The sequence below is a fragment of the Pan paniscus genome, chromosome 11 (genome assembly GCF_029289425.2).
Source record: "Pan paniscus chromosome 11, NHGRI_mPanPan1-v2.0_pri, whole genome shotgun sequence".
Lineage (NCBI taxonomy): Eukaryota > Metazoa > Chordata > Mammalia > Primates > Hominidae > Pan > Pan paniscus.
Window position 1 is genome coordinate 122,397,092 of NC_073260.2, and position 12,426 is coordinate 122,409,517.

The window sequence follows — 12,426 nt, forward strand, 5'->3', positions numbered from 1 at the left end:
TGGATCCTTTACCTGTCTCCCAATGGCTGACCAAGGATAATGAGGGGAAGTGTTTCCTACTTGTGGAGGTGTTGGGCAATCATTTAATAGAACTTTTACATTAAAAATATAAATAAATGTAAAGAGTTTAAAGGCCAATAATTTTACTATGTAGATAACTCCATTGACTTAAAAAGAAAATTCAAATAGTTCAATAATATTTTTAACATAAAGGTACAAAATGGAAAGTAAAAAGAAAACACTTTTGAATGCTTCCTTTCCCCCATTCCTAGTCTCTTTCCCTATAACTATCTTTCTGGTAGTTATTTCCAGGAAAAAAAATGTTTATGTCCATACCTGCAAGTACATCCATTTCTCTGTGTGTGTGTGTGTGTGTCATTCTACATATTGTATAAAAGTCTCTCTATAGAATATAAAGAATTCAAGTAAGTATATATACACACATACATACTTGAATTCTTTATATAGTTATCCCAAAGGGATCTTTATACATGTCCATATTCTACACTTGGCTGTTTACTCACATATGTGGGATATTTATAGGTCAAGCCTCATACATACCTGCCTAATTCTTTTAAATACCTGAAAATTTTCCATCGTATGGTATACTATAATTTATTTAATCAGTCTCATATGATGAGGGCTGAAGTTTGCTGCCTTTTTTGCTAGTATAAACAAAGCTGCTGTGAACCTATTTCAATGTATCTTGGCAGAATTTGAGGGAGGTATGGTGGACATGTCCATATGGTAAATTTCTAACAGTGCTCTGTCAGATTAGCCTTCAGAAAGACTGCACTCATTTCCACCTTCACAGGACTATTCTGGGGATACCAATGGAAACACTTGGAAGAGTTCAAGGTACAATATCACAAATATAGGTACATATCCCAAGGAACAAAGACGATCTGCTCCATGGTAGTTATTTGGGATAGGTATCCACAGAATACCATTTTTGGTATTTGATGATGAAGGCACTGAAAATGTGGGTCTCTCATTCAAGCCAGCTTTGCTAGACTACCATGTTTGGTGGGTCTCAAGGCATCTAGAAATAGATGTTGTCATAGAGGGAATCCTAGCTCCAGAAGGAATCTTAGAGATGAGGGTGTTTGTTTCAGACTTCTTTTGCGAAGTAGAGGGACCCACAAAATATTTCCAAAACTAAAATCTCCCACAGAAACATAAGCTAACAGAAGAGATGAGAGCTGTGCTGTTATGAACTCAAGTGTGGTGGTAGCATTTGCCTTTCCTCCATCCCAAATCCTAGTACACAAAATAGTACTCCTAGCCAAGGCTTCTATCTGTTATACCCACTGTTTGCTGCTTAACAAGCTATAAGGTGGGGCCCTTTGCTTTGGGTGGAGTAACTTAGGAGAAGAAGAAGAGACTGGAGATGAAAAGGCCTACCTACTAATGAAAATGGAAAGATGTAGGACGTCTAAAGAAATAGATGAAAGAAGCCAGTCATAATGGGCATTTCTAAACAGTGTGGAAAGACAAAGTGAAATATGTCCATTTATACAGGTGTGGGCTCTCCCTGACACAGGAGTATGGGAAATGAATGGGCAGAAGACAGGCAGTAGGGGTAAGAAAATGTATCCTTGAGAGCATAATCTAAATGTGCCTTGGAGTGTGGCGCACTCTAATGCTGTCAGGCATGCGTCAGTGGATATGTCTCTCCAAAAAACCCACCTGACAGACTATGGACAAGCAGGCTAATAAACTGGACCATTAGGTGAGCCCTATAAACAGCTCCCTAAGGTTTTATGATACAACCATATGCACCTATGAAAAGTTCTAGCTACCAAGTGTGGACAGAATATCATCTCCTCACAAGATGTCCATATCCTAATCCAAGAACCTCTGAATGTGTTATATTACATGGCAAAAGGGATTTTAGACTGTTAATTGTCTGACCTTGAGATGGGGAAATTATAGTGGATTATCCAGGTGGGCCCAATCTAATCATCTGCATCCTTAAAAGTGGAAGAGGAAGAGGCAAAAGAGAGATTCATGGAGACACAACATGAGAAGGACTGTACCTGTCATTGCTGGCTTTAAAGTTGGAACAAGGGGTAGGGGTGGGGAGGCAATGAGCCAAAGAACACTGTTGGGAACAGCCTTCCACTGGCAGCCAGCAAGAAAGTGGGAACTTTGTTTCTACAAACACAAGAAATTGAACTCTGCTAAGAACCAGGATGAACAAACCAGGATGAACAAGGAAATGGGATTCCCATCTAGAGCATCCAGAAAGGAATGCAGGCTGCTGACACATTGATCTTAGTCCAGGGAGACTCATGCTGAATCTGTGACCCACAAGAGGTAATAAGTTTGTGTTGTATTAACGTCACTAAATTTGTGGTAATTTGTTATAGCAGCAATAGAAAATTAATATACCAAGGCTTGAGAAATTAAACTAAATTGATGGATGGGGTAAGAGAGCAGCTCTTTGAAAACAGATTAGAAATCTGGCTCTAAAATAATGAAATATATAGCTAAAATAGATGATGCAGATGTATTCAAATGCTAGAACAAAGGAATAACTACATGAATTTGGGACAGTTTAAATTCATAACAAATAAAAGGCAGAATCACTAACTAGAAAAATAAAAGGCAGAATCACTAACTAGAATATAGATAATAGAAAATGATGTTGGGAAAGAGTCGCTTATGTATGTTGAGGGCAAGAATGGAAACTCCATTCTCTGTGGCAATGTGTATACATCACATACATTTTACATCTTTTCAATAATCTATGGGTAAAATGCTCAGGACAGCATTATTGGGAAACAGCCTGATTAACAGAGTATAATTAACACGTTACAGTACATTCACATTCATTAATGAATGTTAATATATATTATACATTAACATTCATTAATGAATGTTAATATATATTATACATATTAATATATGTTGCTGTAGAAAAACCCTCATTGCCATGGAAAGTGTTCATAATAAGTACAAAAATCATTACATTTTCCAAATCATCTGTATTAACATGTCATTAGAAACCTAATAATTTTTTAAAAGCATGTCTATACTTTTAATATATTTTAAAAGGTAAAAAACGTGTAATTCTATATCTCTACATACATGTAATATTTTGAGACGTTACCTTTTTTTCTACACATAAATTTGTTTATAAAAACATAGCACACTGTTTTGTGGCATGATTTTTGTACTTATTATGAATATATTGATCAGGCTTGTCTCAAACTGGTGACTTCAAGTGATCCAGCCACCTCAGCTTCCCAAAGTGCTGGGATTACAGGCATGAGCCACCAGGCTCGGCTTATACTGTAAAACATAGGTTTTAGTACTTTGAGAGGTATAGGGTGAAGACACACATAGGAAAGAAGAAATTTTATGTTTTAAAATATTTATTATATTTAAAAATTTTTTTTTAGATAGAGTTTTGTTCTGTTGCCCAGGCTGGAGGGCAGCGGTATGATCATAGCTCACTGCAGCCTTGAACACCTAGACTAAGCAATCCTCCTGCCTCAGCTTCCTGAGCAGCTGGGACTATAGACACGTGCCACCACACTTGGCTATTTCTTTTTACAAAAATTTTTGTAGAGATAGGGTCTTGCTATGTTATCCAGGCTGGTCTTGAACTCCTAGCCTCAAGCTATCCTTCTGCCTCAGCCTCCCAGAGTGCTCGGATTATAGTTGTGAGCCAACACGCCTCACTAAGAAGAAATTTTCAACTTCTGACAGCACCCTTAACCTTTGGAATATTTGGGTTATCAGTCAGGGCTGGAACTAGGGTAAAACAATGGAGGCACTCACCTTGGGTGTAAAATTTAAGGGGGCATCAACTAATATCCTAAAAGGTAATATTTTAAAAACCCAAATTAATGCCCCCCAAATCCATGATAAACAAAATATCAACATTTTAAATAAAGACAGTACCCTGTCATCACCCCTCTTCCCCTGGCAAAAAAAAAAAAATTCTATGCAAAATGCACAGTTCCAACTCAGTTTGACAATTATTTTCTAAAGCTGTGATTCTCAAGGTGTGGTCCTTGGCCCAACATCATCAGTTCCCCCTGGGAATTTGCCAGAAATATGGATTCTACTGGATCAAACACTGGCATATTCTTCAAGCCCTCCAGGTCTGAGAACCACCATGGTAAAGAATAGAAGACAGGTGGCATTAGCAGCAGTGTTGTAGAAAACGTGTAGTAGGCTAATATTCAAAGGCAACATTCAGAAAGTGTTTGCAGGTCAGGTGTGGCAGCTTGTGCCTATAATCCCAGCACTTTGGGAGGCCGAGGCGGGTGGATCACGTGAGGCCAGGAGTTTGAGACCAGCCTTGCCAACATGGTGACACTCCATCTCTACTAAAAATATAAAAATTAGCCGGGCGTGGTGGCACATGCCTGTAATTCCAGCTACTCGGGAGGCTGAGGCAGGTGAATCACTTGAACCTGGGAGGCGGAGGTTGCAGTGAGCTAAGATCATGCCACTGCACTCCGGCCTGGGTGACAGAGTGAGACCCTGTCTCAAAAATAAATAAATAAAAGAAATAAAACAGTGTTTGCTAGGAGCCCGGCCTATGCTAAACATTTTACATGCTTGGAGGTCATTTTTATGACCTCAGTTTTATAGATGAGAAAACTGAGCATGAGCAGGGATAAGGACATGGCCACCGGTTGCCCAGCAAGGACAAAGTGGAATAAGGGCTCCAATCCAGATCTGCCCCACTCTAAAGTCTTCTGTGAACATCTGTGGAGACAGCTATGCAGGTGAGGAGGGGCAAAGATGTAGAGGACCCGAATGTCTGGGCTTACCCTCGGACTCTGACTCTTCTTCATCTTCCTCTTCCTCCTCTTCATTGCTTTCATCCTCACTCTCTTCCTCTTTGGCAATTTTCTGCCGGGCACTCTTAAACACTGACTGTAAGACGATGGAGTCTTCATAGATCTAAATGGTCAAAGGAGCATCTGTTAAAACTGCAAGCTGAGGGCCTAAGATTTACCATGGCAGTGAACTCTTCCTTATGCAATACACCAGCTTAATTTATATGAATTTTAGTAGAAATGTCACCGTTAGCTTTTATGCCCACATGAAAACCCAGTAGCAAAACGCCAAGCCCAAATACAGACATATACCTTCATAGAGAAAGTCCAAATGCAGCTGAAATTATTTCAAAGTGCATGGATGCTTGGAGAATAGTAGATAAAATATCCTCATATTGGACAACGAAAATGGTATTTTTTAAAACCACGTTTCTTATTTGAATTGTTCTACCAAATGCTGTAGTAAGACTGTGGTAAAGCAATCTTCTTTAAAATGCAGTGCCCCTAGCAAGCGGGGGCTACTCCTTATTACTGAGTTTATCAGTAGCAGCCGATACTTATCCCAACAACACTCTATTTTTAATGGATACACATGTCTGAGCATGGCCCTGGGTAGGTGCTGAAAGAGGTAAGTTCAAAAATGGTCCTCTTCCTCAAAAAATTGAAAATAGAACTACTATATGATCCAGCAGCCCCACTTCTGGGTATATAAAGAATCACAAGAGGCGTCTTGAAAAGACATTGGCACACCCATGTTCCTAGCGGCATTATTCACAATAGCCAAGAGGTGGAAGCAACCCAAGGGTCCATCGACAAATGATGAGTGGATAAGCAAGTATAGTCTATACATTTAATGGAATATTATTCAGTCTTAAAAAGGAAGGAAATCCTGTAACTGGAGGATATTATGCTAAGTCCATAAGTGCATGAGCCAGTCACAAAAAGACAAGTACTCTATGATTCTACTTATACGAAGTATCTAAAATAGGCAAATTCATAGAAACAGAAAGTGCCATGGTGGTTGCCAGGGGCTGGGGGAAGGAGGAGATGAGAGTTATTCACAGGCACACAGTTTCAGAGTTGCAAGATAAAAAAGTTCTAAAGAACTGTTGCCCATCAATGTGAATATACTTAACACTACTGAACTGTATACTGAAAAATTATGATAAATTTTGTTATGTCTATCAATCACAATGTTTTAAAAATTTAAAGGAAAATAAAACAACCCCTGCTCTTTAGGAACATATTCCTTCTATTGTAAAGAAGACCTACTCGTTCAAAAAAGTGACTGCGCAAATTGCAGTTTGCACCAAATGAACAATATAGGCAGTGAGTATGAGTATGACAGAACAAAGGACCCGCGCGAGAGAGAGATAGGATGGGACCATCAGGGCAGAATTTTCCAGAGACATCAGAGTTGAGCTGGATCTTAAAGGTGAGAAGAATTCCTTCAGCGGTGAGCAATGAGGGGCTTTTTAGAAAGGAAAACAAATGAGAAAGATGAGGAGGCAAGAATAAAAGAGATGCATCTGGGATTGTATTGATGTCAATTTTCTGCTTAAGATATTGTCTTGGGCCAGGTGTGGTACTCACGCCTGTAATCCTAGCACTTTAGGAGGCTGAGGTGGGTAGATCACGAGGTCAGGAGTTCGAGACCAGCCTGGCCAACATGGTGAAACCCCCATCTCTACTAAAAAAAAATACAAAAATTAGCCGGGCATCGTGGTGCACGCCTTAATCCCAGCTACTCGGGAGGCTGAGGCAGAAGAATTGCTTGAACCCAGGAGGCAGAGGTTGCAGCGAGCCGAGATGGCACCACTGCACTCCAGCCTGGGCAACAGAGTGAGACTCCATCTCAAAAAAAAAAGATATTATCCTATGTTTTGCAAGATGTTTCCATCTTGAGAAGTAAAAGGTACACAGAATCTCTCTGTACTGTATCTTACAACTGCATGTGAGTCTAGAATGATCTTAAAGAGTAAAAGAAATGTAACTGGGGAAGCAGGTGATCATAGTATCAGTCTGAATGGACTATGGGCTGTTTAGATTGAGGAGTAGCAGATGAAGCTAAAGACTTACGTTAGACCTCAGCAAGCAGTCTACAGAGATGAAATTCATTCTAGACAGTGCAGGGGAACCTCAAAGGTTGGGAAGAGAGGCAGTAAATGAACAGGATAGGAAGGTGGCTAGAGAAAGACAAATTAGTGTCCAGATGGCCTGGGGGAGAAACCAGTCAAGAGGCCACTTAACACCGTATTTCAGTTGTGAGACAGTCAGAGTGAAAACAGACAGGAAGGTTGTAGAAAAAAGGACTGGATGTATATCATAATAATGCCATATTGACATAAAGAATCCAAATATCTATCCAGAGACTAAAACAAACTGTCATTCACAAAACCTTCTTTGTTGATTCTTCTATTTTCTATGTCCTGGCTTCAAGCTTAACTTTTTCCTTGGAGAGTGTCTTGAGTAACAGAAGGCTTGCTTTCAAGACCTCCTGTTTTGGTCAAGATACTACTAATATTAACTTGGAAATGTTTAAGTCTGTTCAAGGCACATTCTGAAGATTTCTCTATTCTCCTGTTTGATGACTGAAATTGATGTGCAGGCACAAGGGTATGATCAGGAAACAGGCTTAAGGAATTTAAAGGTGGTTTGACACTGCATTGGTTGAGGGGTACATCTTTGTCTTTTTCTTTCTTCTTCATGGGTCTGAAGGCATCAGGCCAGAAATACAGACAGGAAAAAAAATCCTACATAAGGTGACAGTAATTGAGGTGTAATTAAAATGAAAGTGCCCTCCCCTTGGTTATTTTAATAAATTCAGTTCATTTATATACTCTTAGAATTGTTGACTGTGGAGAAGGGGAGTAAAGAGAATTGCAACTGGGCTGATAAAAAGGATTAAAAAGCAATTAGAGGCAGTGTTTCTTTTTTTCCTATAGTTTGTTTTGTCTTAAATTCTAGTAGTTTCAGCTCCTGATTCAAGAGTACAATCAGAAAAATAAAGGTAAACATAATCAAATATACAATCTCCAAAAAAGCAAAAATGGTACTGCCAGCCTTTCAGCATTACCTTCAATGATTTACTTGAATCCCTCCTCTAATTAGAATATAAGCTTTGAGGCCTGGCACAGTGGTGCACACCTGTAATCCCAGCACTTTGGGAGGCCGAGGTGGGCAGATCACCTGAAGTCAGGAGTTCAAGACCAGCCTGGCCAACATGGTGAAACCCCGTCTCTACTAAAAATACAAAAATTTGCCTGGCGTGGTGGCACATGCCTGTAATCCCAGCTACTCAGGAGGCTAAGGCAGGAGAATCCCTTGAACCAGGGAGGTGGAAGTTGCAGTGAGCCGAGATCATGCCACTGCACTCCAGCCTGGGCGAGACTCCATCTCGAAAAAAAAAATATATGCTTTGAGGCTGGGTGTGGTGGCTCACGCCTGTAATCCCAACACTTTGGGAGGCCGAGGCAGGCGGATCACCTGAGGTCAGGAGTTGAAGACCAGCCTGGCCAACATGGTGAAACTCCATCTGTACTAAAAATACAAAAATCAGCCAGGCATGGTGGTGGGTGCCTGTAATCCCAGGTACTTGGGAGGCTGAGAGCAGAAGAATGGCTTGAACCTGGGAGGCGGAGGTTGCCATGAGCCGAGAAGGCACCACTGCACTCCAGCCTGGGAGACAGTGAAATTCTGCCTCAAAAAAGGAAAAAAAAAAAAAAAAAAAAAAGAATATAAGCTTTGAAAAGAAGTGTGAGTAGGCGCTAGCACAGCTGTGGTACAAAGGTAATTTGAAGATGCCAAAGCCTCTATTTTCTTACACAGGTAGCAAGGAACATAGGCTTTTAGTTATTTTTCTTCTGCCAGTAGCAATGATTCAAAAGGTAGAAAATGAAATATTTTACTTAGAAAGAACAATGGGCACATTTACAGTTAAGAACTTTTAGACAACTTAAGACAGACCTGGGATCCCTCCAGGTTGAACGTCTGAGCGTTGTGACAGAGAAGCATGACATCCTTCTCCAGGTCGCCTAGGCTCCGGTACTTATGATTACGAATCCTTTCCTGATGGAAATTTTGCAGAAAATGGAGGAAAAAAAAAAAGAGGGAGAGGAAAATTCAGCGATCATTACTTAGTTAACAAAGCCTGATTTTCCCTTTGTCTTCACAGCATAAAGCCCTGCCAGGGATCTGGGACTGCATAACCCCAGGGGGCGCCATTCACCAAGTCCACCCTCCCACTCCCACTGTCATTCCTTTTGCCAAGGAGGAGCATATGATGGGAAACGAGAAGAGCAATAATGTGGGCAGGGGGAGCAGGGAGCAGGGAGCCTGAAAGCTCTTCAATAAAATGCAATATAACATGAGCTCTCAACATGATTAAGTAACACTCACGGAAAAGCACAAGGACATCCCAACCTTTCCTGTGGCGAGCCCTGGGTACGCATCAGTGGCGGTCAGCTCCAACTACAACCATTTCAATGACTTTACACTGCTCCTTTATTTACTTGAAGAATGAAGTTGGTAAACAAAATATCTACCTTTATTTTTTTGAAATCCACTGGCTTCCTAATTAATTCATAGTATTCTGGTAATTCTTTCCTTGAAGGTAACTGAATGAAGACTTCACTGAGCTGTCGCCCCGAACTGTAGGATGGGTGAAACAAACAAAAACAAGCCACATCAAACATTACTGAGGAAAGGTTTTATTTTTATTTATTTCAGAAAATGCCAACAAAGTAAATTATATTCCACGCATATAGATATGGAGCTTTTTAAGTCAGGAAAAATCCCACAACTCTACTGGAGATTAATGTCCCTTGTGATAATTTTAAAATCACAGTAAAATACAATTTGGTCCCCACTTCTGTCACACATACGATATGGGAAATACACTGTGGATTTCCCTTTCAGAGCAAATATATCTCTTTATTTTGATAGAAATATTTAAAATATCCTTGTTAGCTAAAAATTTCATTTTTAAATGAATTGGTAAATATATATGTATATATATACACATACATATATATAAAAATATACATATTTAAACATTTTATTTCCATACTCCTTTGTTTTCAAATTCACATTGTATTTAGAAAGTAACTCAAAATAATATGTTAGAATATACTCTGGAAACTCAAGTGAAAAGCCTTCGTACGTACCTACTGGCTGACTATTTTCTTGGTCTTATTCCTTTAGGGTATTTTCCATACTGTAAACCACACATACCTTTATTATTCCTTGCCAGAGGAACCCCTTCATCTTGCCTAACTAACTGCCATTGTGTGTGTGTAAAGCAATTTGGGTGAAAGAAGAACATGTTTCACAAGTTTAAGTGTGGATGCTTCACATTTCTGGGATTAGTGCCGTACCCTCCCCCAAATTCATGGTAGGTTTATTTGAAAGCAGGTTTAATAGCAACAAATGCTTAGCATTTTTGTAATTTTCAAACACAGGCTACAAAGCATATGAGCTTTTAACATCACTTACTGTTGGAAGCAGACGTGGTTAAAGGCACAAAGAAATTCACAATTTAGGTTCAAGATCCTAATATCTGATTTGGTCTACTCAGATCAGTAACAGCTTGTGGTGTGTGATACAGTCATTTTTCACAAAAGTCTCACTCCCCTTATGATGCCATCTCTACTTCCTTTGTGAAGCCAGAAATATCAAAAATTAATCATAAATCGCTGCCATAAAAATTTCAGAAGGTGATTCTAGGAGCTTGTGAGAATACTAGAAGGCAGTGGCAAAGCATGAGTGACAATATGCTGTTTTAATCCACAGTCCCAGTTGTATAATTAAAAAGTAATCATAATGACAGTTATCATAAAAAAGGCATGCGCAGTAACTCAAACAGTTGCTTGGCAACCAGTGGAAAAAATGCTGAAGTGCAAAGAGGCCTGCATAAATTAACCGAAAATCCTCTGTCAAAGAGATGGGCTAGTTTTTCTGCTACACTGGGTCATCGTTTTTGTTTTATTTTTTTAATGCACATACGGGCCTCACGAATACGAAAATCAGGGGTGAACACAAGAGGTTTAAGAAGACTGCATTTTACTCAGGAATTGGATTTTTGGATCACTGTAGCAAGAAGCAAGGTGTTCTCTCACCCTCTCAACCACCCCTACCCCTCACGTCTCTTCGAGAAATGAGTCCGTACTTCCCTAACTTATGCCACATAGTGTATGACAAGAACTATTTTATTTACCATCACCTTCAACACAGGGCCACCATTTCTGGTCTGTTCTTTTCCTACCATTCAGAGATTTATACACCCAAACATTTTATCTGTTTGAAAAGGTGCCTACGAAATGCAATGAGAGTAATTTGTAGAGAGCAACTTGCTTAAACTTAGCATTCTTTATCACCTAGCGGCAACCCAAAAGTCAGACCTCTCTGTAATCGCGGATTTAACACCTGACCCTCCCGCAGTGACACATCTTCATGGTGTCATCTTCTACACTGCCAACAGATGGTGTCATTTTTCTATTGATGGATTACAGGCACATCTCTGTACACCTGTGATGGACATACTCTTAATTTTAACTGTGCTACTGGTGAAATAAGAAATAAGCAGTTTGTGACCAATAGTGCAACAAAGCTCTAAGGGGTAAGGCTAAAACAATCTAGGTATGACCTCTCTGTCTTCAGTAAGACCCTAAAAATTCTAAATCCCATAAGGAGACAAGTCCAGAGTTCTCTATGCTCATAAAGAAGAGAGCTGAATGCTCTGAGACTTGGGGCCAATACTGCAAAATGAGAAATAAACACATTTATTCTGTTTAAAAAATAAAGGCTCACTGGACTTAATATACCTATCCCACTTTCTTTTTTCCTCTCCTAAGAATAAAGGACAAAGGCAAAAGCAGGACCTGGAAGTTACCTATGGAAGATTTCTTGGGATATGTTGTTTCCAGCATCACTGAAATATCTCAGAGTCTGGCTTCCAAAGCCCTCCAGGATATGTCCTCATTCTCTAAAAACCCAACTGGTACCACCAACACCCTTCTCTTCTAGTCAGGAGAGTCTCTACTGTGTACCCCCAACCTTCATGGGCAATCCCCTCTTTATGACCCATTCCAGGTCTCCAGGCCTGACCTATCTCTCACTCCATAGCTGGAAAGGTCTCTGTGGTTTTTTCCCCTCTCCAAGTATTTCTTTATCCATCCAGGACCAAGAACCCATTGTCCATAAAAATGGAGGAAATTCTCCTAAATATCAACTACACTTACTCTCAGTCCCCTCATTGCTCAGAACCTAATTCTTCCATGTGTGTTATTGTTTCTCTCCTCCCTACAGGGTGGGGTTCTCTTACAGACATCAAACTCGTCCCCCTCCCTCCCAGAGCAAGGGATTGGATGGCCAGCTTCGGCAGACAAAGCCAGGAGGTCCTGGGCAGTACCTAGCTTCCACGTTACCTATAGAATACATTGAGGTAGCACGAACACTTGCTGGAGTAATTTATTTTTTTTCCTAAATTACAGGTTAAAAAAAAAGTAAACAAACAAAAAAGGAAGTGAAGCAGCCTGACAGTTTTGAATTCTTGTCATTTCTTTCTCTAATTTGAGCGGAGCGAGGGCTTTTTTTTAATACACCTTTTGAAATGTGGTGGTTTTCT

At 39.9% G+C, this 12,426-nt stretch overlaps 1 protein-coding gene across 14 annotated transcripts in view; it reads right to left on the reverse strand.

The window, feature by feature from the left end:
• The window catches only part of SMARCA2 (SWI/SNF related, matrix associated, actin dependent regulator of chromatin, subfamily a, member 2), a 179,626-nt gene that overhangs the window by 2,598 nt on the left and 164,602 nt on the right, over positions 1–12,426 (reverse strand). For all 14 annotated transcript variants that reach the window (XM_063594038.1, XM_057298775.2, XM_063594037.1 and 11 more), the window contains 3 exons: positions 9,347–9,452; positions 8,769–8,870; positions 4,794–4,926 (listed from right to left, as the gene is read on the reverse strand). In XM_063594038.1, the coding sequence (XP_063450108.1) occupies positions 4,794–4,926; positions 8,769–8,870; positions 9,347–9,452 (341 nt within the window). The remainder of the gene's footprint in view (positions 1–4,793; positions 4,927–8,768; positions 8,871–9,346; positions 9,453–12,426) is intronic.